Raw genomic sequence first — 20,515 nt, forward strand, 5'->3', positions numbered from 1 at the left:
CTGCAGCACCCATCCATGCAAAAACCTCTCTAACAGAAGTGATGTTCCCATAGGGATCACAGGATGCAGGCTCTGTCCGTAACCAGTGTGTTTAGGCAGTGCAAATAGAGTCTTCTGCAAGGCTAAATAATCATCACAAAAGGGTGATGCAAAAACAGAGTGGGACATCCTTGCTTTTGCAGCAGTAACCTAAAAACTTCAGTTACTGAAACGTCTGATGCCTTAATGAGCTTAACAAACCTTTTTTGCTTGGAACAAACAGGTTTTGTGAAAAAAAACAAACAAACAGCTCCTAGTTATTTCAAGGCAATCATTAAGCTCTTCATTTCCCCTCTCACAACTAGCAACCCCCTGGAATCTGATATCAAATGTCAATGCAATCATAAAGTTGATAAATTATGCTACCACGCTTTTCCCCTGTCACTTTAGCCATGAGACACCTAAAGATATAGAGAAAAGGCTAGGTTGTAGGCAAAAGAAATCTTTTGAGACACTAAAAGATAAAAGGACTACGTGACAGGCAACAGAAACTTCCTAGGCATAAAAAAGGCTTGTCAAACATTTGATGCAGTAGCTATTCTGTCATATATATATCGAAAGATGTATATAAACCTTTTAAAGATACAGTATATATATTTTATATAGATATAGATAGAGTGATAGATCAAGTGATAGACAGATAAACCTCTCTCCTCCAAAGTTCCTTTGGTCACAATTCTCTGCCTCCCAATCATCTTCTACCTCCCCCAGCAAAATTCCTGGCACTTGGGGCTGAATCCACAAAGGGGTTTGGGAATGAGAACACTGATTTTTTGCAATATCCAATTACGAACTTGGCTCCTGAGTGAAAACCACTGAGGCAGGCACACAAACTCCCTATACAATGCATGAGGAGAGTCAAGCGCAGATTTACACCTTACAGACTAACCAAAGTAGATCACACGCACGCACATTCTATACATAATCTCACACACAAACACATGCAGCACAAGCTTTTGTGAGCTGAAGCTCACTTCTTTGGATGCTGATCAGTTAGGTGGCTCATAACAGAATGCAAAGCAATCAGCACGGAGGAGGGAACCACCTAGGTTACTCAACAGGAAATGCTGTAGAGAGAGGCATGTCCTAAATTCTGGTTGTGCTTAAGGTCCTTTTTTCCTCTGAATACAGTTAATGGTGGCCTTGGTCCCTTCCCCCTCCCCACCCTAGACATTCATCTCCTGCTGGCAGATGGCAGCTTTGGCCCTGCAAAAAGTTCCAGAGAAGAGATCCTCTCATTCTCTAACACTGTAGCTTCTTTGTTTGCTTCCCTTTCTACAATTCTCCATGTACTTCTTTACATTAAAGAAAAAGAAAGACATTTTTAGAAACAGCAGAGAACATGAAAACCAAGCATCATGTGGCATCCAGCTCACTACAAACTACAATTAATGATCCACAAGATATAATTTGGGAAAAATTGACCTATGACCTAGTAAAACACCTTCCCTTTTATCAAAGAATTCAAGGGCTAGCAGCGAGACAAGTGTTTTCACTTTGGAAGGAAAATCAGTGGGAAAGTGTATGTGGCTAAGCCAAAATGACTGAGGCCATGGAAAGACATAACTTTTAAAATGCATCAAATGCCACTGTACTTCAAAGTGCTTCAAAAATGAAGCACTTCAGCTAACACACCTCCCAAAGAGAACATTTCAAAATCACTGCAAAGGCTTGCATCACCCTACTCTCCAGCTAGCACAATAGGGGGTTGCTCAGTCCTGTAGCTTCACTCCCCACCACACCCCCAACACATATTGGAGAGCACTACTGATTTACTCTACACTTCGCTTTGCCTCTTCATGGAGTGAAGGGGAAAGAGTTGAGCCCTGTGGGACACTGGGAAACCATGCAACCCCCTGTTGCACTCCATACAGTATTCACACGTAACATTTTGAAGAACTTCAAAAAAGTTGCTTCTTGATCAAGGGTTGCTGCTTTCTGTTTTCAAAGAAGTTGCTGTTCTCTGAAGCGCATTTTCGGAGCACTTCATAGGGTGTGTACTTCTGTCTGCTCACCATCTGAAGAGTGCTCTAAATGTTATGTCTGTCCATGACCCAAGCATAGCCATTTTCACTTACAACTTTTAGGTCAAGCCACGCATCTCTAGCCAAACCTTGAAAAATAATCTGACAGATACATGACTGGAATAAGTTGAACTGAAAGAATAACAAAAAAGACATTTCCAATTCACCGACTTTAAGCACCTGTGTCCAGTCAATTTCTGTGTTACATTTTTGTACATGTAGGTTCTTAACACAACAGAGAAGGGAAAATCACGTACGAAGATGGGAAAACAGGACTTTAGAACTGGAAAATATCAGCAGGAGTATCCCAGAGCAGGCATACTACCTGAAGCCACTATTAAAGGGACTAGGTTTCAAACTGATGAACATTTAATAAGGAAAATATTGGGATATGTAGTTCAACTAATTATTCCGATCAAATGGAAGATACTTCAGGGTCTTGCCATAAATGGTACAAAGTACTCAGTTACAAAATAGCTGCAAATCATCCCAGGGTCAGATACATAACTGGAGTATCAGAGACTGGGGCCGTATCTCCAACTTCATACCTATTAAAATTTCCCTTGTGTGGTTTTTAATTTAATTTTAATTTAATTTTCCCTGGAGTGACCACAGTCTATTCTCCCCTTGCGTCTTTTTAAGACCCTGCATGTACAAAAAAAAAGCAACACAGAAATTAACGACACAACGTGTTGTCAGGTGCACAAAGTCAGCAAATTGGAAATGTCTTTTTCGTTAATCTTCCAGTCAGACTTATTCCAGTCACATATCTGTCTGATTATTGCTTTTTATAATAAAAAGCTGTTGATTTTAGGAAAAGTGTCTTGAAAATAATACTATCAAATGTTTAAGAGGCTCCTTTAAACGTTTTTTAGATGAAAGGAATCCAGTTGCACGTACCTGGGGTCAGCACATGCAAACTGATTGTGAAACGGATCAGAAAGTCTGAACCTGACATGAAACTCTCCAATCTGTTTTCAGAGACCGATCTATGCCCCGGCCCTGCAATCAGCCAAGCAGGGACAGGTCCTTGAGGGCAGCCCCACTAAACTACGCAGCGCTGTACGGGGCAGGACCCCCTTGCAGGATGGGGGCCTCCCCAGGGAAGAGCAGAAGCAGCATTAGCCCAGTGGCACAGAAGCGTTTCTCAACAGGTTGCGGGAGTTACCCAGGAGGAGGAGGCTGCACCCCCATACTTACCGCCCGTGCTCTGGAGCAAGGGGAGGAAGAAGGCACGGGTGAAACAGCAGTTGTCATGAGAGGGAGCCCTGCCTCCTGGCCCAGGGGCACCTCAGCTCAGCCCTGCGCCCGCCACCCTCTGCACTGGCAGCGCCAGCGGCACAAGTGCTTGAGGCAGAGGTGCAGCCCGGTCCTGCCCGACGCGGAGCGGGGGGAGGGGATCGCTCATCCGGGGGCGCCCGTCACTCAGAGCCCCGAGCCGCCGTAAGTAGCCTAAGAGCCGCGCAGCCACCCGGCTCCCGGGGGGCTCGCGTGTCCCAGAGCCGCCCCCACCCCGGCGGCGGGAACCCGCTCTCACCTGCTTGTATCGCGCGTACAGGTAGAGCAGCTGCTCCTTGCTGGCCGCCCCCACCAGCCCCAGCAGGCGCGCCGCCGCCCGCTCGAACAGCTCCGCCAGCGCTTCCACCTCCTCCGCGCCCGAGCTGAGCTCCCCGCCGCTGTCGCCCAGCCCCGCCGCCGGCTCCGGGGATGCCATGGCCGCGCCGCGCCGCTCACTCCCGCCCCATCCCGCGCCCGCCGGGCTGTGACGTGAGGCCCCCTCCCCACCCACGTGGGAGGCGCGGCGCGAAATCCGGTCCCCGCTCCCGGCAGCAGCCGTTGGCAGCCGCTCCGTGCCGCGCGGTGCAGCGCTGTTGGCGGCGCGGGCGAAACACGGGCAGAGGCAGGAAGGTTCCGGCCGAGAAAGGTTCCCCCGCCCCCCGCGGGGCTGCCTGGTAGAGGGGCGTGGAGCGGGGCTGCGGGGTAGCGGGCGGCGGCGGCGGCGCAGTAGGGGGCTCTGAGCCCGGGGGGGAATGTGGGCATAGGCTGGGCTTGCTCAGGGTCAGGGCAGCGCCGCGTTGTGTGCGCTTCTTCCAATGCTTCCACCTGCCTTGGCTGTCCTAGCGAGACAATTCCCCCCAGTACCCAACCTAAGTTTCCGGTGCTGTAATTTAAGACCATTGATCCCCTAAGATCAATGATCAATGGCTGTTAATCAAATAATTTAATTAACTAACTAATTAATATATTATTAATTATACTATATTGTTAGTCGTAATGTAATTATTAATACAATACTTTAATAGTACATTTAATTAATTAAATGCTTTAAAATCGCTTACAGCCACAGAAAATGGTGCATCTTCAGCTCCCACATCACTATCCTTCAGGTATTTGAAGCCCTCAACACCCGCCTCCCTCTCAGTCTTTCTTTCTTCCTACTAAATAATCCTAGCTCTTTCAGCCTGTTCTCCTAAATTATGCTGGGGATTTATGCTTATATTTAAGCCTCAATAACCAGAAGCTCTAGCTTATGGGCTGCTGGGCTAGATGTCTTAACAACAAACCCAATTCCAACTGAATCAAAAATGTTGACTTTGCTTGGCTTCTTTGGTGATTTTTTTGTGTATGTGGTTTTTCTTTGATTGTCCGTTGAGGCATCTGCAAAATACAGTTACTTATGTACACTAAAAAATAGGCATTTCACATATAGCAGCTCTTTTTGGTGCAAAAATTTCAGATTCCCAGCCACAAAGCAAAGTAAATATTTTGCCAGTGAAGTTTGCTTGCTGAGGAAAATGGCACTGAGTCTGCCTAGATTAAATTCCTGAACCATGTTTGCACACAAAACTTTTAATAGTTTTGTACTATTAAAGCAGTACTTTTCTATGTCAGTACTCTTCTACAGTGCTAATGGCACAAACCTCTCAGCATCTCACCTTATCTACAGAAGCAGAATTCAGTCCACTAATCCACACTGGGTTCAGTGTTCCCTCTCTTATCCATCCCACTGAAATCAGTGAGAGTTTTGAATAAAAAAGGCAGGCAGGATTGAGTCCTTAATAACAATGATGCAGTTACCTTATTATCCTCAGTCAGATAGTAATGCAGAGTGGTGCATTTGCAGATTGCAAATGGTTGGCTCAAAAATGTGTTCTCTGCATAGGATCTCCTTTGTGTGAATAACATCTATATGTTTTTTAGCCTGCTCTGAAACCAGAAAGGGACAAGTTTTGAAATAATAAGCAAGTGCAAATCTATTGACTTGAGTGGAACAGCTCACACTTCTGCAATGTCTCATTTTGCCCCAGGACGTTTACAAATGGGAAGTGAACTGGCTAGAGAGCTCTACATCTCTTCAAAAAAGAATCAAATAATTTTAATATGAAAACTACCTCAGGCTATTCCTGCTAATGCTAATCAGTGTGGGGAGCTGGTTGGAAGGTAATTTTTGAGGCAAGATGGGGAAAAGAAAAGCATTTATATCACAGTAGAAACATAATTTGATGTGGATATTCACTTGAGTAAAGAAATTGAATTTATCTAATTTAAATACACCATGCTCTTTCTGTTTGCTTTCCATTCATATTCTAGCAAAGGGATATTCTGGCAGGAATAATCCCCAGAAGAACTTTAGAGAGTATTCATAGGAAGCAATTTCCATCTTTAAATTTTAGCATTTTGCCTTGAAACCTCAGTTCTAACATTTATGCTCATTCAGTCAGGGAATAAAGCAATGTCATGCGAGACAGGTTTATGACACACATTTCAGATTCTGAATATCCAATACCAAGTCAACCCAAGGATTACTCACAGAAAATATGCAGCAAATCATAGTTAACAAACACAAAAACTGCTAAAACTATCCAATACATTATTGACAAGGAATCAGTTGCTCGCACAGCTTTGCTTATGTAAGGTCCTCAATAGAGATGCTCTCCTGAATAGTGTCTTAGATGACTGCCGGACAAAAAGGATTTAAAGCCCCAGTGAAATACTCAGATAATACCACCACTAAAAATTTAGTTTTCAGGCCACACTTTTCCAGTTGCCTAGAAGAACAAAGTTGTCATTTAGCTAAATTAGTGAATCCAATTTTGAACAGAAAAAATCTCCAGCTATAGAACAAAAAGTCTATAGATCAGACATATGTGCATACATAGTTATTAGAGCAAGGCTGTAAGTGTTCAATCATGATACTATGCAGTATTATTTATTGACATAGCACCTATGAAGCCTATGCTCTTTACACTATAAATATATAATAAAAAAGACAGCCCCTACACCAAACCCTGAAAGATTTTGTAGGATCCCCCAAAAGTGGTGCACATCATCTTACTACAGCTACTTATAGTTAAAGCACACCTTACAAAGGAAGGAGACTCAAAGACTTACAAGTCTACCATAATCTCCTGAATCTAAAATCTTCTGGGACTTGATACTCTGTTCTCCTCTGGTTCATCATATCACTTAAATTCCTAAATATTTTACTGGGGAAGCCTAACAGCCACAAACATTAATATCTGTGGCTATGAGAACCCTATAATATGTCTTTATGTAATTACATTTTTCATTTCTATTAAATGGACAAATACCTATTCAAGGGGGATGTATTTGAAGGCAGGCATGTATGTGTATTTTTTGTATAAAAACAAATAAAGGATATTTTTAATGTAAAAATAACTAGTTCCCAGAAACAATCTTACATTTATATTGCACCTTTCAACCCAAAAGAATTTCAGAAGTACATAATCAGAAATCACCTCTGCCATTATAGAATCATAGAGAAGTAGGTCTGGAAGAGACCTCCAGAGGTCATCTAGTGCAACCCCCTGCCTGAAGCAGGATCATCTCTATCCAAACTATTCTATACAAATCCATTATCTAACCTATTAGGAAAACTATACAGTAAACTCTGACACAACTACAAGACATAACACCTTATTCTGCCACAGGTAAAGCAGGAGTACCATGGCAGCAAAGTCCTGCTGATGTAAAGGTTATTAAAAAACCTTTAAGAGATCCAAAGAAGAGGGTCATGTCTCCTGCTATGAAGGAATGCAACCCCCTGCTCCTCCCCCACCACAGTCCACACCAATCTGATCATGTTTTTGCCATATACAGAACAGTTATAAACAATAGCAAGACTCATACTGAAGAAGCAGCTACAGGACAGATCTTCATTTGGCTAGAATTCAGAATAGTAACCCCTAGCACCCACTAAATAAAAGCCGACTAACAAAAAAACAAATTATTCCAGTTTCTTATATAAGAAGGTTAAATCCTAACTGAAACAAAAAAGATCATGGCCATATGCTTTTCTGTGGCCCTCCAGCTGGCAAGCAGTTAACAGACAACCCTTAGACTGAGCAGCAATAGTACAGTTTCTCAACATAGCACATCCTCCCCTTTAAATTTCTTAAATAATTACTCTTCCCCACACTCTGTTATTTTCTGATCCCACTTCTTTCTCCTCTGTCCAACGAGAACAGCAACCATTTTTATTACCTTCACAGGCCACATCAGGTATCTGTCCTGATCTTTTATATACTAATGTTATCTCCCCTTTCATCTCTATTGGGTGTGTCTGCAAGCACATTTGATGTGGCACCAGTTTAGTCACAAGTAAATTACTTGCAAATAAATGGTGCCCAGCACATGTCTACACATGCAGAGAAGCAGGAACAGATTTGCTGCTAATTTACTGCTGCTTCCTGGGGCACTGCAATGGACCCCTGCTACCATCAGGGGGAGCTCCAGACTCTGGCAGCCTTCTTTCAGGGCCAGGGGCTTCTGGAGGCAGCAAAGGACTTCCTCCTCCTCTAGCTTCTGCTATAGCTTTGAACTTACAAGCTGTTGGTTGTCAACCACATGCCTTAGCACCTGTGCCACCCCAGTCCTCAAAAGTATATTCAGTTTTGAATGATGAGGAAGAGAGTCAAACTGATGTGCACAGATCACAAAGTAGTAACACTCCATTGCCTTAGCTACTTGGCCACCTTGTCACCGAAGTCAAATGCTCCAGGTGAGGCTTGAAATCACAACCTTAGCATCACTTCTCCAGTACTGCCCTGTAAGTACCACATGCTAAAACATTGCAATCAAAGATCCCTTTGAGGTTAAGATAGGAATTAAACAAGGCTGCATCATCATTCCAACACTCTTCTCAATATTCCTTGTTGCGATGCTACATTTGACCACCAACAAGCTTCCAGCTGGAGTGGAGCTAAACTAGGGAATGGTAGTGGAGCTAAACTACTGAATGGTATGATGTTTAACCTCAGCCAACTCCAAGCCAAAACCAAGACCACCCGACCTCAATCACCAAGCTCCAGTACACTGATGATGCTCTTCTAGTGTGTGCTCACTCAGAAGCAGACCTTCAGGCAATCGTCAATGTCTTTTCCAAGGCATACAAGAAAATGGAACTGGCACTTAACTTTCAGAGGAATAAGGTCCTTCATCAACAAGCTCTTAATGAGTTATCCCCAGCTCTGGTCATTCAGATTCAAGGTGAGGCTGGAAAACATTTGAGTATTTCCCATACCTCAGAAGCCATCTTTCACAGAAGGCTGACATTGACTAAGAAATTCAACATCGCCTCAAATGTGCAAGTGCAGCCTTCAGTTGCCTGAAGAAATGGGTGTTCAAAGATTGCAACATCAGATCCAAAACCAAGCTCATGGTTTATCTTGCAGTTGTGATCCCCACTTTATTGTACGGAGGTGATATGTGGACAATATACAGGAGACACCTCAAGTTGCTGGAGAAGTACCATCAACACTGTCTGCGAAAGATCCTTTGAATCCAGTGGGAAAATAGATGCACCAACATTAGCATTCTCTTGCAAGCTAACACTACAAAGATCAAGGTGGTGATCATCTGACATCAGCTTCACTGACTCAGCCACATCATCCAGATGTCTGACTCCAAACTCCGGAAGCAAGTTTTGCTTGCCCAGCTCAGTCAAGGTATATGCTCATGTTACCTGTCAGCTCTGTGTTCCTGAGGGAAGCCTGGCACCCACCTTGCTGGACTTACAAAGGACTTTTTCTTCCCCACCCCCACCCCAAACAGAACCAAGTAGAAGAAAAGTTTAATAGGCATCTCGGGCCGTACATTCCCCGGTCTCAGTATGGGAGGCCTATTTAAACTTAATTTACTAAAACTCGGTTGCCAGGCTAAGGAAAGCTGAGGCAAGAGACCGAGTCAGAGCACGTATGGGCGACATTTGAACAATGGTTAAGGGGGCATCACAACTTCCGGCCCATTGGAGCCCTGATCACAAATGCTGTCATACTTTTCCCAGGATGACTGGTGGAAGTCTTCCCCATTAAGTTTATGAACACTCCAAGTAATCCCCTTAAGTATGTCAAAAGCCTACAGTAAGATCTGAAAGTCATGCTAAGCTGAGGCTTATTCACAACAGGTAAAATACAAAACACTGATGCTGACTTCACAGTGCAAGCATAGCTAGGCCATCTGAAAAGAAACACTGTGGTATCCCTCCCAGTATATCTTCTATATTCATAATAATTTCAGCTGGCTCCTAGGTGTCTGGTTACTCCTTAAAATTTTATGTTTTTCCTGGTTGTTAATCAGTTTCTTGAGATATCAGATAACCCCTTGTCACTGAAAACGGTAATTCATTTACATTGAAACTGTTTAAATGACATGATTTGCCCTATCAATTACGGCTTGGGACCCTCTTGATTTACACAAAAGAATGCTTTGAAGAGGTCGAACTAAGGGTATAAGAAAACTGTAAAGCAGCAAACAGCATGCTTTAAGAGGGAGAAATCTCTCTGACATCATCCGCTGTTGTTCTTGAGAAGCTGAGACAAACAGATCGTCTCTTTCCGTCGCCTGTTTAATCTTCAACAATTGTGCTAGGAACTTTGCCTGTCAACAGAATACCTGAGTGCTTTGGAACAGTGAGATCTCAGCTTTCGCGCTCTCTCTCTCTCTCTCTCTCTCTTTTCTCTTTAGGCATAGCTTTCTGAACCTGAATTTTATTAGTTAAGTTTGAGCTAGGTTTCCCCAAATACTCAATTGAACCGGGCTAATATTGTAATTGTTTTTGTTTGTTTTTTCCTTGCATGGCTATTACTACTAGTGCCATCATAAATTTCATATACTTAGCAATAAATAACTTTTATTGTCAAACTGGTGGTAACTGAATGAATTTTTCCTTCTCTACTTCCCCTTCCCCACTTGCTCTGCAGCAATGCTTCTTTTACCTAAGTCAAAGATTCCTGTAAAGCCCCAAAATACTGTGGGGTCCACTCATCAAGAGGCTACCACTACTAGGACAGTTAGGGCAAAAGATTGGGACGTGCTGAGTTTGAGACACATAAGGGGATCAACTTGTATAGGCTGATTGACCCAGTTTGGCTCAGATGAGCCCTAATGAACTGAATGCTGGCCTGTGAGGGTGTCAGCTGAACACCCAGCCTGATTCCGAGGTATTCTGTTCACCTGTGTGCTTGTGTCTGACTGCATTTTATTGTTACCTTAATGAACTGATTCCTGGCATATGAGTGTCAGCCTGTACATGCTGATCAACCTAGCCGTGTCAGGCATGTCACATTAATGTGTGTGTGTGTGTGTGTGTGTGTGTGTGTGTGTATTTGACTGATTTGGTGGCTGGAGGAACCCAGCCCCATTGAAACTGAGTCCTTCAAGATAGCTCCATTGGGGGTGAGGATTTGCAGAAGGGAGAAATACAGCTTCCGTATAGAAACACAAGCAGCACATTCATAGAAATACTGAAACCCCAGAAACATACTCGTAATAAATGAGCGCACCCCCAAAGTGATGGGCAAATCTGGTAACACTCAAGAGGAGGGCAGAGAAAAGACTTCAAGGATGTCCTCAAGGCCAAATGAAAAAATGCAACATTGGCATCAACTCATGGGAGACTATCTTGCCCAGGACTAGTCCAAATGGAGGAAGTCTGCTGCAGGGATCTCAGTACTTTGCAACCTTATGATGACAACAGGAGATGGAAAAGTGAGAGTGGTAAAAACAGCATGTCATGGACTGAATCAAGAATCCAGAGCCACCCAGGGCTCATCAGCCATGAGCCATCTTCAGACCCATAGATTAGACAATTATGGAAAATGATCGTACTCAACTGAGAGGGATTGCTGAAGAAGAAGACTAATGGGGTCTAATCCTTTTTTCACTAAATCAGTGGAAAAGTTCCACTTACTTAAGTGGGAGGAAGGCAGACTATATAGACAAACTTAACAAAAAAAGAAAAATCTTCCCACCCAGACAGAGGACATGGGTGCTAATCTGTTTGCTTCAGTGCCACATGGTAAAACCTATGTTGATTAGGTTTAATCTAGTATTAACAGAGAGCAAAGAAGAATGCTTGAGTCAAGGGACAAAATTGCGTTTGGAGATTTATGTAAAAGTAATTGTAAAGAAGAACACTAACAATAAAGAAGAAAACATCTAAACAGATAACAATGCAGCTGTTAAATATCTGTCCTCAGGTTTTAATTTGTTCTTCAGCATAACTGTTCAGCCTTTTGTTAATGGGGCAAACCTAGTTTACATGTGTTGTATGCATGATTAAAACAGAAGTCCCAAATTGCCTTATAATCAGAAGCAAAACACTACTTAATTATGGCTATTATTAACATTACAGTGGTGCCTCCAGGCCCCATTGTGCCAGGTGCTGAACAAACACATAATAAGAGACGTCCTTCCCCTGAAGAGTTTACAGCTGAACTAGTCAAAACTGACAAAGGATGGGAGAAAGGAAGATTTATCTCCATTTTATAGATAGGGATTCTGTACCCAGGAAGATTAAGCAGGTGACTGTAGGTCACAAGGAAAGATGGTTATAGTTTTAAGGAGAAAACAATAGAAGGGGTGTTACAGCCTAGATCTTATGATTTAACGTGAAGATTTTTTTTCCCTTTCCAAGAGATTGGACCCAACCTACTTATGTGTGAATGGAATAAAAATACATTCTAGGTAAGAATAAATAGATAGGTCCTGATTCTCTGTTCCTTACTCACCCCGAATGTCTGTTGGCTGTTGGGAGCCACAAGCCATGGTTTTAAAGCAATTGATGAGACCTGGGTATTGTCTTTTTTAAATTCCTGTAACAGCCTTTATTTTAGGTGAATATATACCTTGGAAATAAAGTTTCAATTTTAATGGAAAACAAAAAGAACTAGAGACACCAGTGCAGCAAGCAGCCTGCTCTCAACCTGTTGGTCTGAGTTTATTCACATCAAAGTCTCTGAGAATTCTACCCAGTACTTCGGAAAAATATCTCACATTTAATTTGAATTTAGAGAATTACTGTATTTTCTTGCATACAACATGTCCCGAATAAGGTAGTTTACCATATTTTCTTGAATATAAGATGACCCTGAATATAAGCCAACTGCCCCCAATAATTAGATTCTATATATGGGAAATTTATACATGTATTATAATTTTCCAGGTATAGAATCGAATTATTGGAGGCTTGCTTTGAATTTGTCCCCCTCCCCCTGCTACAGCAGGAAAAATAAATCTGGGGAGTCAAATAGCCCCCTTGCCCCATGGACTTTTTCCCACTGCAACCACCCCCTCCCCCTCACCCTTTAGTACCAGAACATGCTCTCTCTAAGCACATGGAAGTGAGGGGCACATTTGAAAACACAGATTTTGAAATAAACATGCTTGTAATAATTTGTATCTAGGCAAATTACTGTGGGTATTCATAGTATTCATGACTTAGTTCACCCAGAACTGATGCATTTTATATTTTTTGAAACTGCTGCAGGAAGCACAGGTACTTCATAAACACACTTTTAAGCACCATTTCTGTACCTAATTACTCGGGGGGGGGGGGGGGGGGGGTTGGAAATTTTTTCATGTTCCAGGTCAAATTGGCCAGATCAGTTCCAAATGCTTTCAATCATTCAAAAGCCATATGTTGCCCTGCTACCAGCAAGTATCCTCCATCCTGAACTTTTCAGCTTGGGGCTTCAGATACTTCTATATCCATTGGCAGGCATTCTACGTGCAGGCCCAAGCCCAGAAGCTTGGGGTTCAGACCCCCCTACCCCGAGTTTTGCTTGCCCTCAGCCGACAGCCACAGGAGTAAGCTAGGGAGGAGTCCCTCGTTTCCATAAAGTCAGCGTGTAGTCAAGATCCTCCCACTGGAAGCTGGCTAGAGGGAAGCTAACTATGAAGCGCTTATAGGGAGTCCTGTCTGCATTTGAACTGGGGTGTACCCTCCACTACATAGTGCCATTTTAAATCCATGTTGGCTCGGGTATCAGACCAGTGCATAATAATCCAAAGCCAAAAGACTCATCATTTACCATATAGTTCGAATGGGCCCCAGCAGAATCAACAGCATTTCAGCCATGGGGACCCTACAGCTCAGCACTGCTCAGTATGTGCATGTACTTCAAATACCCCTCACAAAGGATCCGTGGGCTAACTAGCTCCTGACTCATGGCTGGAACTGGGTGTTCCTGTCCTGAGTCCTGGGATCATCGGAAAATTTATATGCAGATGAGGTGCAGGGAAACCTGGTCTGGCTCCAACTCATGGATGGCTGGGCCATACTATGTTTACATCCCCTTGGTTATGCTCCCCTCTGTACTTCTGCCAGAACTGGCTGGGAAATGCTTTTTGTTCTATGAAATGTTGCTGTGAAATTTCAATAAACACCCAAAGCAGGATTTGTTAGGTAATTTTTTACTAGTTTAGCTATATAGCTGGGAGTCATGTTACACACGTTTTTGGGCACAAGATGCATAGACTATTCTTGTATATTCCCTGGCCCCTTGTGGTTACAAAAACATTACTACAAATTGAAAATGTAGACTTTTTTTTTCTTTAAAAATGTTGGAGTTTTCTCAAGGGGAAAAAAAGGAAAACACAAAACTTTTCTTGATTTCCAGCCACTATAATTTGAAACCATTCCTATTTTCTTCCTTTTTGTTTTTTCTGATTGAAAAAAAGTAGAATATTTGTGCACTGAGACATTGCCTAGGAAAATTTCCAGTTTTACAGTTATTTTTCACCATCAAAAATGTTTTAAACAAGAAACTCTAACCTGCACTGCTTTATTTTTCTGTTGTATAAGATTTTACCTTAGTATTTATCTTCCTCTTCTTTCCTGCAGCTTCCAGCTCTGCGATCTCTCCAGACAGTGTTGCAGTTTGGTCCTGTCCTTCCCATTTTCTGTCCATTCCAATTCTTCATTTCAATTTTGATCCTGTTTAAATCTACAATAAGGAACCAAACTCACATCTGCAATTCTAACTGTGTATAAGGCAGTAAAGCACTTCGTGTCCAGACTTCTCACATAGACCACACAGGACCCAGCCTGCATTCAGTAGATCTCTCCAAATGGTCCATCCAAATGGTCCATGATTTAGTCTCAACAGACTACCCTGGAGGGACTTCTAGGCTGCTCTCAGGGGCTATTAATGATGGTCTGAGAGACTTTTCTCCTTACAGCACAATTCCAGATTGCCATGTTGTTTCCATCAGAATTTCAGACCACTTCTAGCTCTGCTTGAAGATTGAAGGAAAGGTTATTTTTAAACTTAAAAGTACTAAAAATTTCCAGGGCAAAGAAACCTCTGCCCTGGAGCCTTAAGTGAGGAAGCCAGGCATGGTCACTCTGTGAGCCAGCTGGGAGTAATGGGACTTCCGGGGCTGAAGGAACCAGAGTGCAGCTGTAGGAAAAAACTTATGAATATATTATAAAGCTGCAATAAAATGATTGGTGCTTTATAACATATTTATGAGGGCACCCCAGGCTCTTTCTGCTCATATGAAGTGCCCTCGTTCTGTATTTGGTGATATGGAGAATGAATCCATGCATTCCCTCAAGCACTTCATAGGGGTACTTTATAGTGACACAAGGAGATACCTGGGGAGCCCTTATAACTGTATAATCAAGGGTAACAAATGATAATATTTTTCTTCTGTTATCATTTATGGCTCCCAACTACTGTCTGCCTCTGTGCTTCTTAGCTCTATTTTCTCTTTCCCTTTTCTTTCTCCTTCCTGCTGCTGGCTTGTCTCTTTCTTTTCTTTCTACTTCTGAGTCTGTCCATCTGGTAGTGGGGTCCAGTCATAGTTATCAGCACTACCACTTATTTATCCATCTGCTATTCAAGTGCTAAATGGACCCAAATCCAGACATGACCCTTGAGTGCATAATGCTCTGATCTTTGTGTTTGTGTAGCTGTAATTTCAACACTTCTTTTCTTGTTATAGAATCATAAGCGTGGATGGGACCTCAAGGTTTATCCAACGGTAACTAAACTAATAACAACAGTTACTGACTGTTCTTCTGGCAGCATACAATGCCAACATGGAGTGGTAGGCAGTGCTGGATTATGATATGCTGAGGCCCTAGGCTATGCCCAGTTTAAGAGGCCCCATACAATAAAAATTATCCAGTGTATGTATATTTTTGTCATATTAGAACAAAAATGTCCATATTTAGAGAGTCATTTTCCCATATCTCCTTTATCTCCTTTATTTACCAACTGATTATTATAGAACTTTATATTAAATCAGGTTTTTTTTCTTATTTAGAGGCCCCTCATGTTGTGAGGCCCTAAATTATAGCTTAAGTAGTTTAAGGGAATGGGAGAGTCTCTGAACAGGAGGAACGGGAGAGTCCCTGTTCCCCTGAGCACTACCAGGAGTAACTAGGAATAACGGCCACAAGTTGACTGAGAGTAGGTTCAGGCTAGACATCAGGAAACACTACTTCACAGTCAGGGCAGCTAGGATCTGGAACGAACTTCCAAGGGAAGTGGTGCTCGCTCCTACCCTGGGGGTCTTCAAAAGGAGGCTGGATGAACACCTTGCCGGGGTCGTTTGACCCCAGCATTCTTTCCTGCCCATGGCAGGGGGTTGGACTTGGTGATCTGCTCAGGTCCCTTCCAACCCTACTAACTATGAAACTATGAAACTGTAAGGCTAAGTCTGGCACTGGTGGTAGGATTATACTACCTTCGGGTCAGCAGGAAATGCAGCTTCTACACAAAAATGAGCCTGAAAACTCCAGGGCTAAGTACAAACAGTCAAAAAGCCTGAGGCTGAATCAATTCAATCTTTGCATGTTAACCTAAACTGTGTAGATTAAACCGGTAAGCAAATGAACAGACATTCACTTCTGATTCTGGAAATGCAGCCACACGCTTGCAGTGGCACTGGCCAAAAGCCATCCAGCGTTAGATCACGCCTCCCTGCTCGACTGAAGCAGACAGCTTGGGCCAAAGCTAAACCACCCACCCTGCAAGGAGTGATAAGCATGAGGAGTGCAAGGAGGATCTGTAAGCAAGATGCGAAGCATCTTGGGGTGCTGGGGGACTGTGAGTTAACTTAAATCTGGAGAGGATCTGGGACAAAAGTTCAATACACCGATTTAACCTAAATCAGTTAAGTCTGATACTACATCCAACCAGGTTTACCTTAAGTGGGTTTCAGCCATTTTGAAAGTGATTTATGTGCACTGAACTTTTGTTGTGTTACAGATTTGAACTGGTTTCTGATCACTTATACTAGTTTATGTGTGATTTCTGTCCCTAGCCCAGATCTGGCTAGCACCCGTCTGTTTAACAGGCCACGCCAAAACCCCCATTTGACCTCAGCCTATGATTCAAGGATCAAACTTTGCAGTTTAGGTTTTTTTTCTCCTTTTATCATCATAGTGATTTATTTCATTTTATGCAAAAAAACCTAATAAACAGGTAAGAAACTTCCAGGCTATTGGTATGTAGAAATCCAATACCTCTTCCCATTTCACTGAGCAGCCCACATAGCTCCCAAAATGTTGGTGCAATGTGACCACCCACAAGTTAACCTACTCCACAAGTAAGAGGCTACCATTCATAGCTGCTTCAATTGCCCAGTAGGTCTGAGTGCATCTCCACCAAGAGAAATCTCAGCTTGTGACAGCTAAATTAGAGGGAACAGTAACAAGGGCTGTCTCAGAAAGGAATAGGGACACAGGAAAGAAGGTGGTCCGGTGGTCAGGTCATAAGGTGAAGAGCTGAGTGACCAGATATCAAGTTTGCCACTGACTTTCTGGATGTCCTTAGGCAAGTCACTTGGGGCACGTTGACACATGCTCTGGGGGATGGAGTGCTTTAACTAGAGCAGCTTGAAGCTGCGCTAATCAAAGTGCTGCATATCTTGTGTATTATCATCCTTGCACTTCAAAATGACGATGGGGGCACTTGAACTAAAGCTGAAAGATTGGAGCATAGTTACCATGCTCCAGCAGACTCAACTGAGTCTGATCCAACACACTGTAATTACAGCACATCAGAGCATCTCTGAAGCACATCTACAGGAACCTTGCTTTTTTCTGGGCCTCACTTTCCCACTTCTAAAATGTGGATAGTGGCACCTCCATACTTTACAGGGGCATCATAAGGATAAACAGGTTAAAGATTTTGAGATGCTCAGACACTATGGTTATAGGAGCCATGGAGTACCTCACACAAAATTCCAGCCAGAGGCAGATGAGAAATTATGGGTTGTTCACTAATTGTCTAATACAATGATTCTCATCCAGGGTGCCAAGACATCCTGGGGCATTGTGAGATCTTTTGAAGGGTGCCACAGAGTGTGAGGAAACAAGCAGGTGTGAAGAGATAAGTCAGGCATGAGGAGTTAAGTGCCTCCCTGCCTGGCAGCTGCCTCACCCCCACTGCCGGACCCTTCTGCAAGGAGGTAAGCACTGTAATAAATAAATTAGTGTTTTGAAATGGTGTGCTGCTCAATTCAGACAAGGGGTAGCGGGGTGCTTGGGGGCAAACAAGCTTGAGAACCTCTGGTCTAATAACTGCTGAGGAACAAATGATAAGCATTGCTCTTGCATCTGGGTGACAAACTTTAACTGAAACTGGAATATTTGAGATAATAACAATTTTTATTATGATATATTATGATTCCACCTAGAAGCCCCAACTGAGCTGAGGGTGTCCTTCAAATATGTAATGCAGCACAGTCCCAACCCTGAAGAACTTACAGTTTACACAGATGGAAGCAAAACAGGCACAAGGAGGTAAAGTGATTTGCCCAAGTTTACACACCTGGTTGGAGCACAACCTGGACTAAAACCCAGGTCTTTTGAGGGACAAGCCCGGTCTACGACCCAGGCAATGTTGCCTCCCTAAATTACTGCAGATTAGCTATATCAAGCAGTGATTTATTGAGCAGTAGCCACATCAGTGCTTTTTGCTGCATACTCCGTCATCCCTAAGGGAACCGCTGACAGCCTACTGTGTTGGAGGCAACACTTACTCATTTACCTAACCAAGAAGGAAATGAGTCCATATCACAAGTTCGCTCATTACTTCCTGTACCACAGCAAGCAAAACCAGCCAAAAGTCCAGCAGAGAAGACTCAGCCTCTGTTCTCTGAAGCTATTGTTTTGTTTCATCTGACACACGTAGCTCAGTATGAACCCAAGCCCTTTACTCTGCAGAATAGCTCTGCTAGCTATGAGGTTCAGCTATGTTGCTGCTACCAAGTTACTGACTGTTTGGTACCCAGCCCCCAGTTGAGATTTTGTGGATGCTACAATGGAGGCAAAGAATCTTCTCTGCTTTTCTACGACAATGTCATAAGATCTTAATGGATCTTTAAAGCCCAGGTTTGGCTGCGCCTACACAGAAGTTCCCTGCATTCTCACCTCGGTTGTAGCAGGTCTGGCTGGGTTGACTGCAAAGTGGCTTGAAGACGACCTTTGGTTGCAAAAACACAAACTGCTGTGGCTAGAAAACAGGGTCTTAAATTACTGCTGAAAACAGCCAGCTCTCTTACTTCAGGGACAAACAGTGGTCTGTTTGAGTCTACAAGTCCCATAAGGCTAGCATGCTTAAGATACACTAGTTTCTGTAGCCAATACCACATAAGAGAATCATGTGCCTGGCATCACATCCAACTGCCTCTGGCTCCCAAGCCTAAATGACCAGGTATTCATTTACAGCTGGATGAATTGGGGGAAGCAACTTTCACTATGGGTTTGGAGCATGGCTCAAAGTTGCACCATGGGAGACATAGTAATACATCTTAATTGCTCTGCTACCATACCTCTACCCATAGCCCAGAGTAGACCTACAAACCTCCAGTCACAAGGGATGCAAGGATCTGTAAATGGTGTTTCAATATTTTATTTTTATTCTGAGACTTGGAATTCTTCCCAGAGGCAAGTAAAGCCTGTAAAAGCCTGTGCTGGTTGCAGCACTTCTAGCTGTATCTGTTCACAAGGCTCTCAGATTCTGGCATTTCTCAAGCAGCTTGCCACTGGAGGGCAGTCTAAGGCTTTCTTTTTCTTGTACAGTGATTGCTATACAATGGCAGACGTACTCAGAGCTTCTTTAAAAAAGTCTGTCAAGGTGTTCAGGTCCACTTCCTTTTTAAAGATGTCATATCATAAGAAATGGGTTTCCTCTTCCACTTTCACAGGGTGCATTCAATTTTTCAATGATGGCTTAGGCAATAAAGTTGAATACTGTAGAGCCATTGAAAACAGTAGAGAGGACCTTTGCTAACTGTGCCCTAGGCCCACACTCAAAGGGGTGAGGATACTTCTTATCATCATTACATATTCAGTCTAGCCAGCTCACACAGTTGCAGTGTGTCTCATGCAATATTGGTGTTTTTCAGTGTCCGAGGATGCAATTCTTTAGGAATCTCAGCTTTTGATTTTCTTTGAAGAAAAGAGGTTTCTACAGAAAAACACTTGAAAATGTGAACCTTAAGGCTAGGGACAGACATTCAAACAGCCTGAGCCTGAATTGATTCAATCGTTGCAGGTTAGTCTAACCTGGCTAGGCTGAATCAGTTTGTAACTGTACAGACATCCCAGACATGCAGGCACATGCCTGCAGTGGCTCAGGCTAGAAGCCAGGGGGCATTAGAGCAGCCCTCCCTTCCCTTCCACAGTGTTGAGCTGAGGGAAGCGTGGCCAGGCCCCAGCAGGACCTCTGATTAGGGAGGGGTTTAAACCCCCACCCTGCCTGCCATGGTCCCAGGATTTTCCCTGCTCGCTGCTCATGGGGCAGGAGTGTTGCCAGCCCCCAGCCCCTGGCTAGCACTCTGAGGCAAAGCAGGTATGTGCAGTGCGTGCATCTGTTGATGATACTGAGCTTTTCAGTCTCCCTCTCCCTGCTTCTTCATACTGTCTGCAAACCTGACAGGCAAGGGAGCCAGCAGGGAGCTGATAACACAGCTTTTATCAGCACTATCAACAAAACAAAAGCCTCTCTCATTAGTTCAAGCTCGTCTTAAACATCTTTTTCCAAGGAAGGACTGAAGGGACATTACCAACTGACCTATCGATTAACTCCAAAAGCCCTAAGTGGACACTGTGCTGTTTGCCTATCCCAGTGAAATTGGAGACACATGCACACAGACACCTCTCAGCATTAGCTAGCATACCACATGCCTAG

At 43.3% G+C, this 20,515-nt stretch overlaps 1 protein-coding gene across 3 annotated transcripts in view; it reads right to left on the minus strand.

The window, feature by feature from the left end:
* Nucleotides 1-3,913, minus strand: part of ACBD6 (acyl-CoA binding domain containing 6) — a 140,083-nt gene extending 136,170 nt beyond the window's left edge. The window contains exon 1 of one of the 3 annotated variants that reach the window (XR_009462442.1): nucleotides 3,601-3,913. Coding sequence is in view for 2 of the 3 variants with exons in the window: in XM_006272407.4 (XP_006272469.1) it covers nucleotides 3,601-3,777 (177 nt within the window). In the remaining variant the exon portion in view is untranslated. Of the gene's footprint in view, nucleotides 1-3,263; nucleotides 3,420-3,600 lie in introns of those variants that run through there. The other 2 variants (XM_006272407.4, XM_014596041.3) reach the window with 2 other exon arrangements.
* Nucleotides 3,914-20,515: the final 16,602 nt, after the last annotated feature.

Source organism: Alligator mississippiensis, chromosome 5 (genome assembly GCF_030867095.1).
Source record: "Alligator mississippiensis isolate rAllMis1 chromosome 5, rAllMis1, whole genome shotgun sequence".
Lineage (NCBI taxonomy): Eukaryota > Metazoa > Chordata > Crocodylia > Alligatoridae > Alligator > Alligator mississippiensis.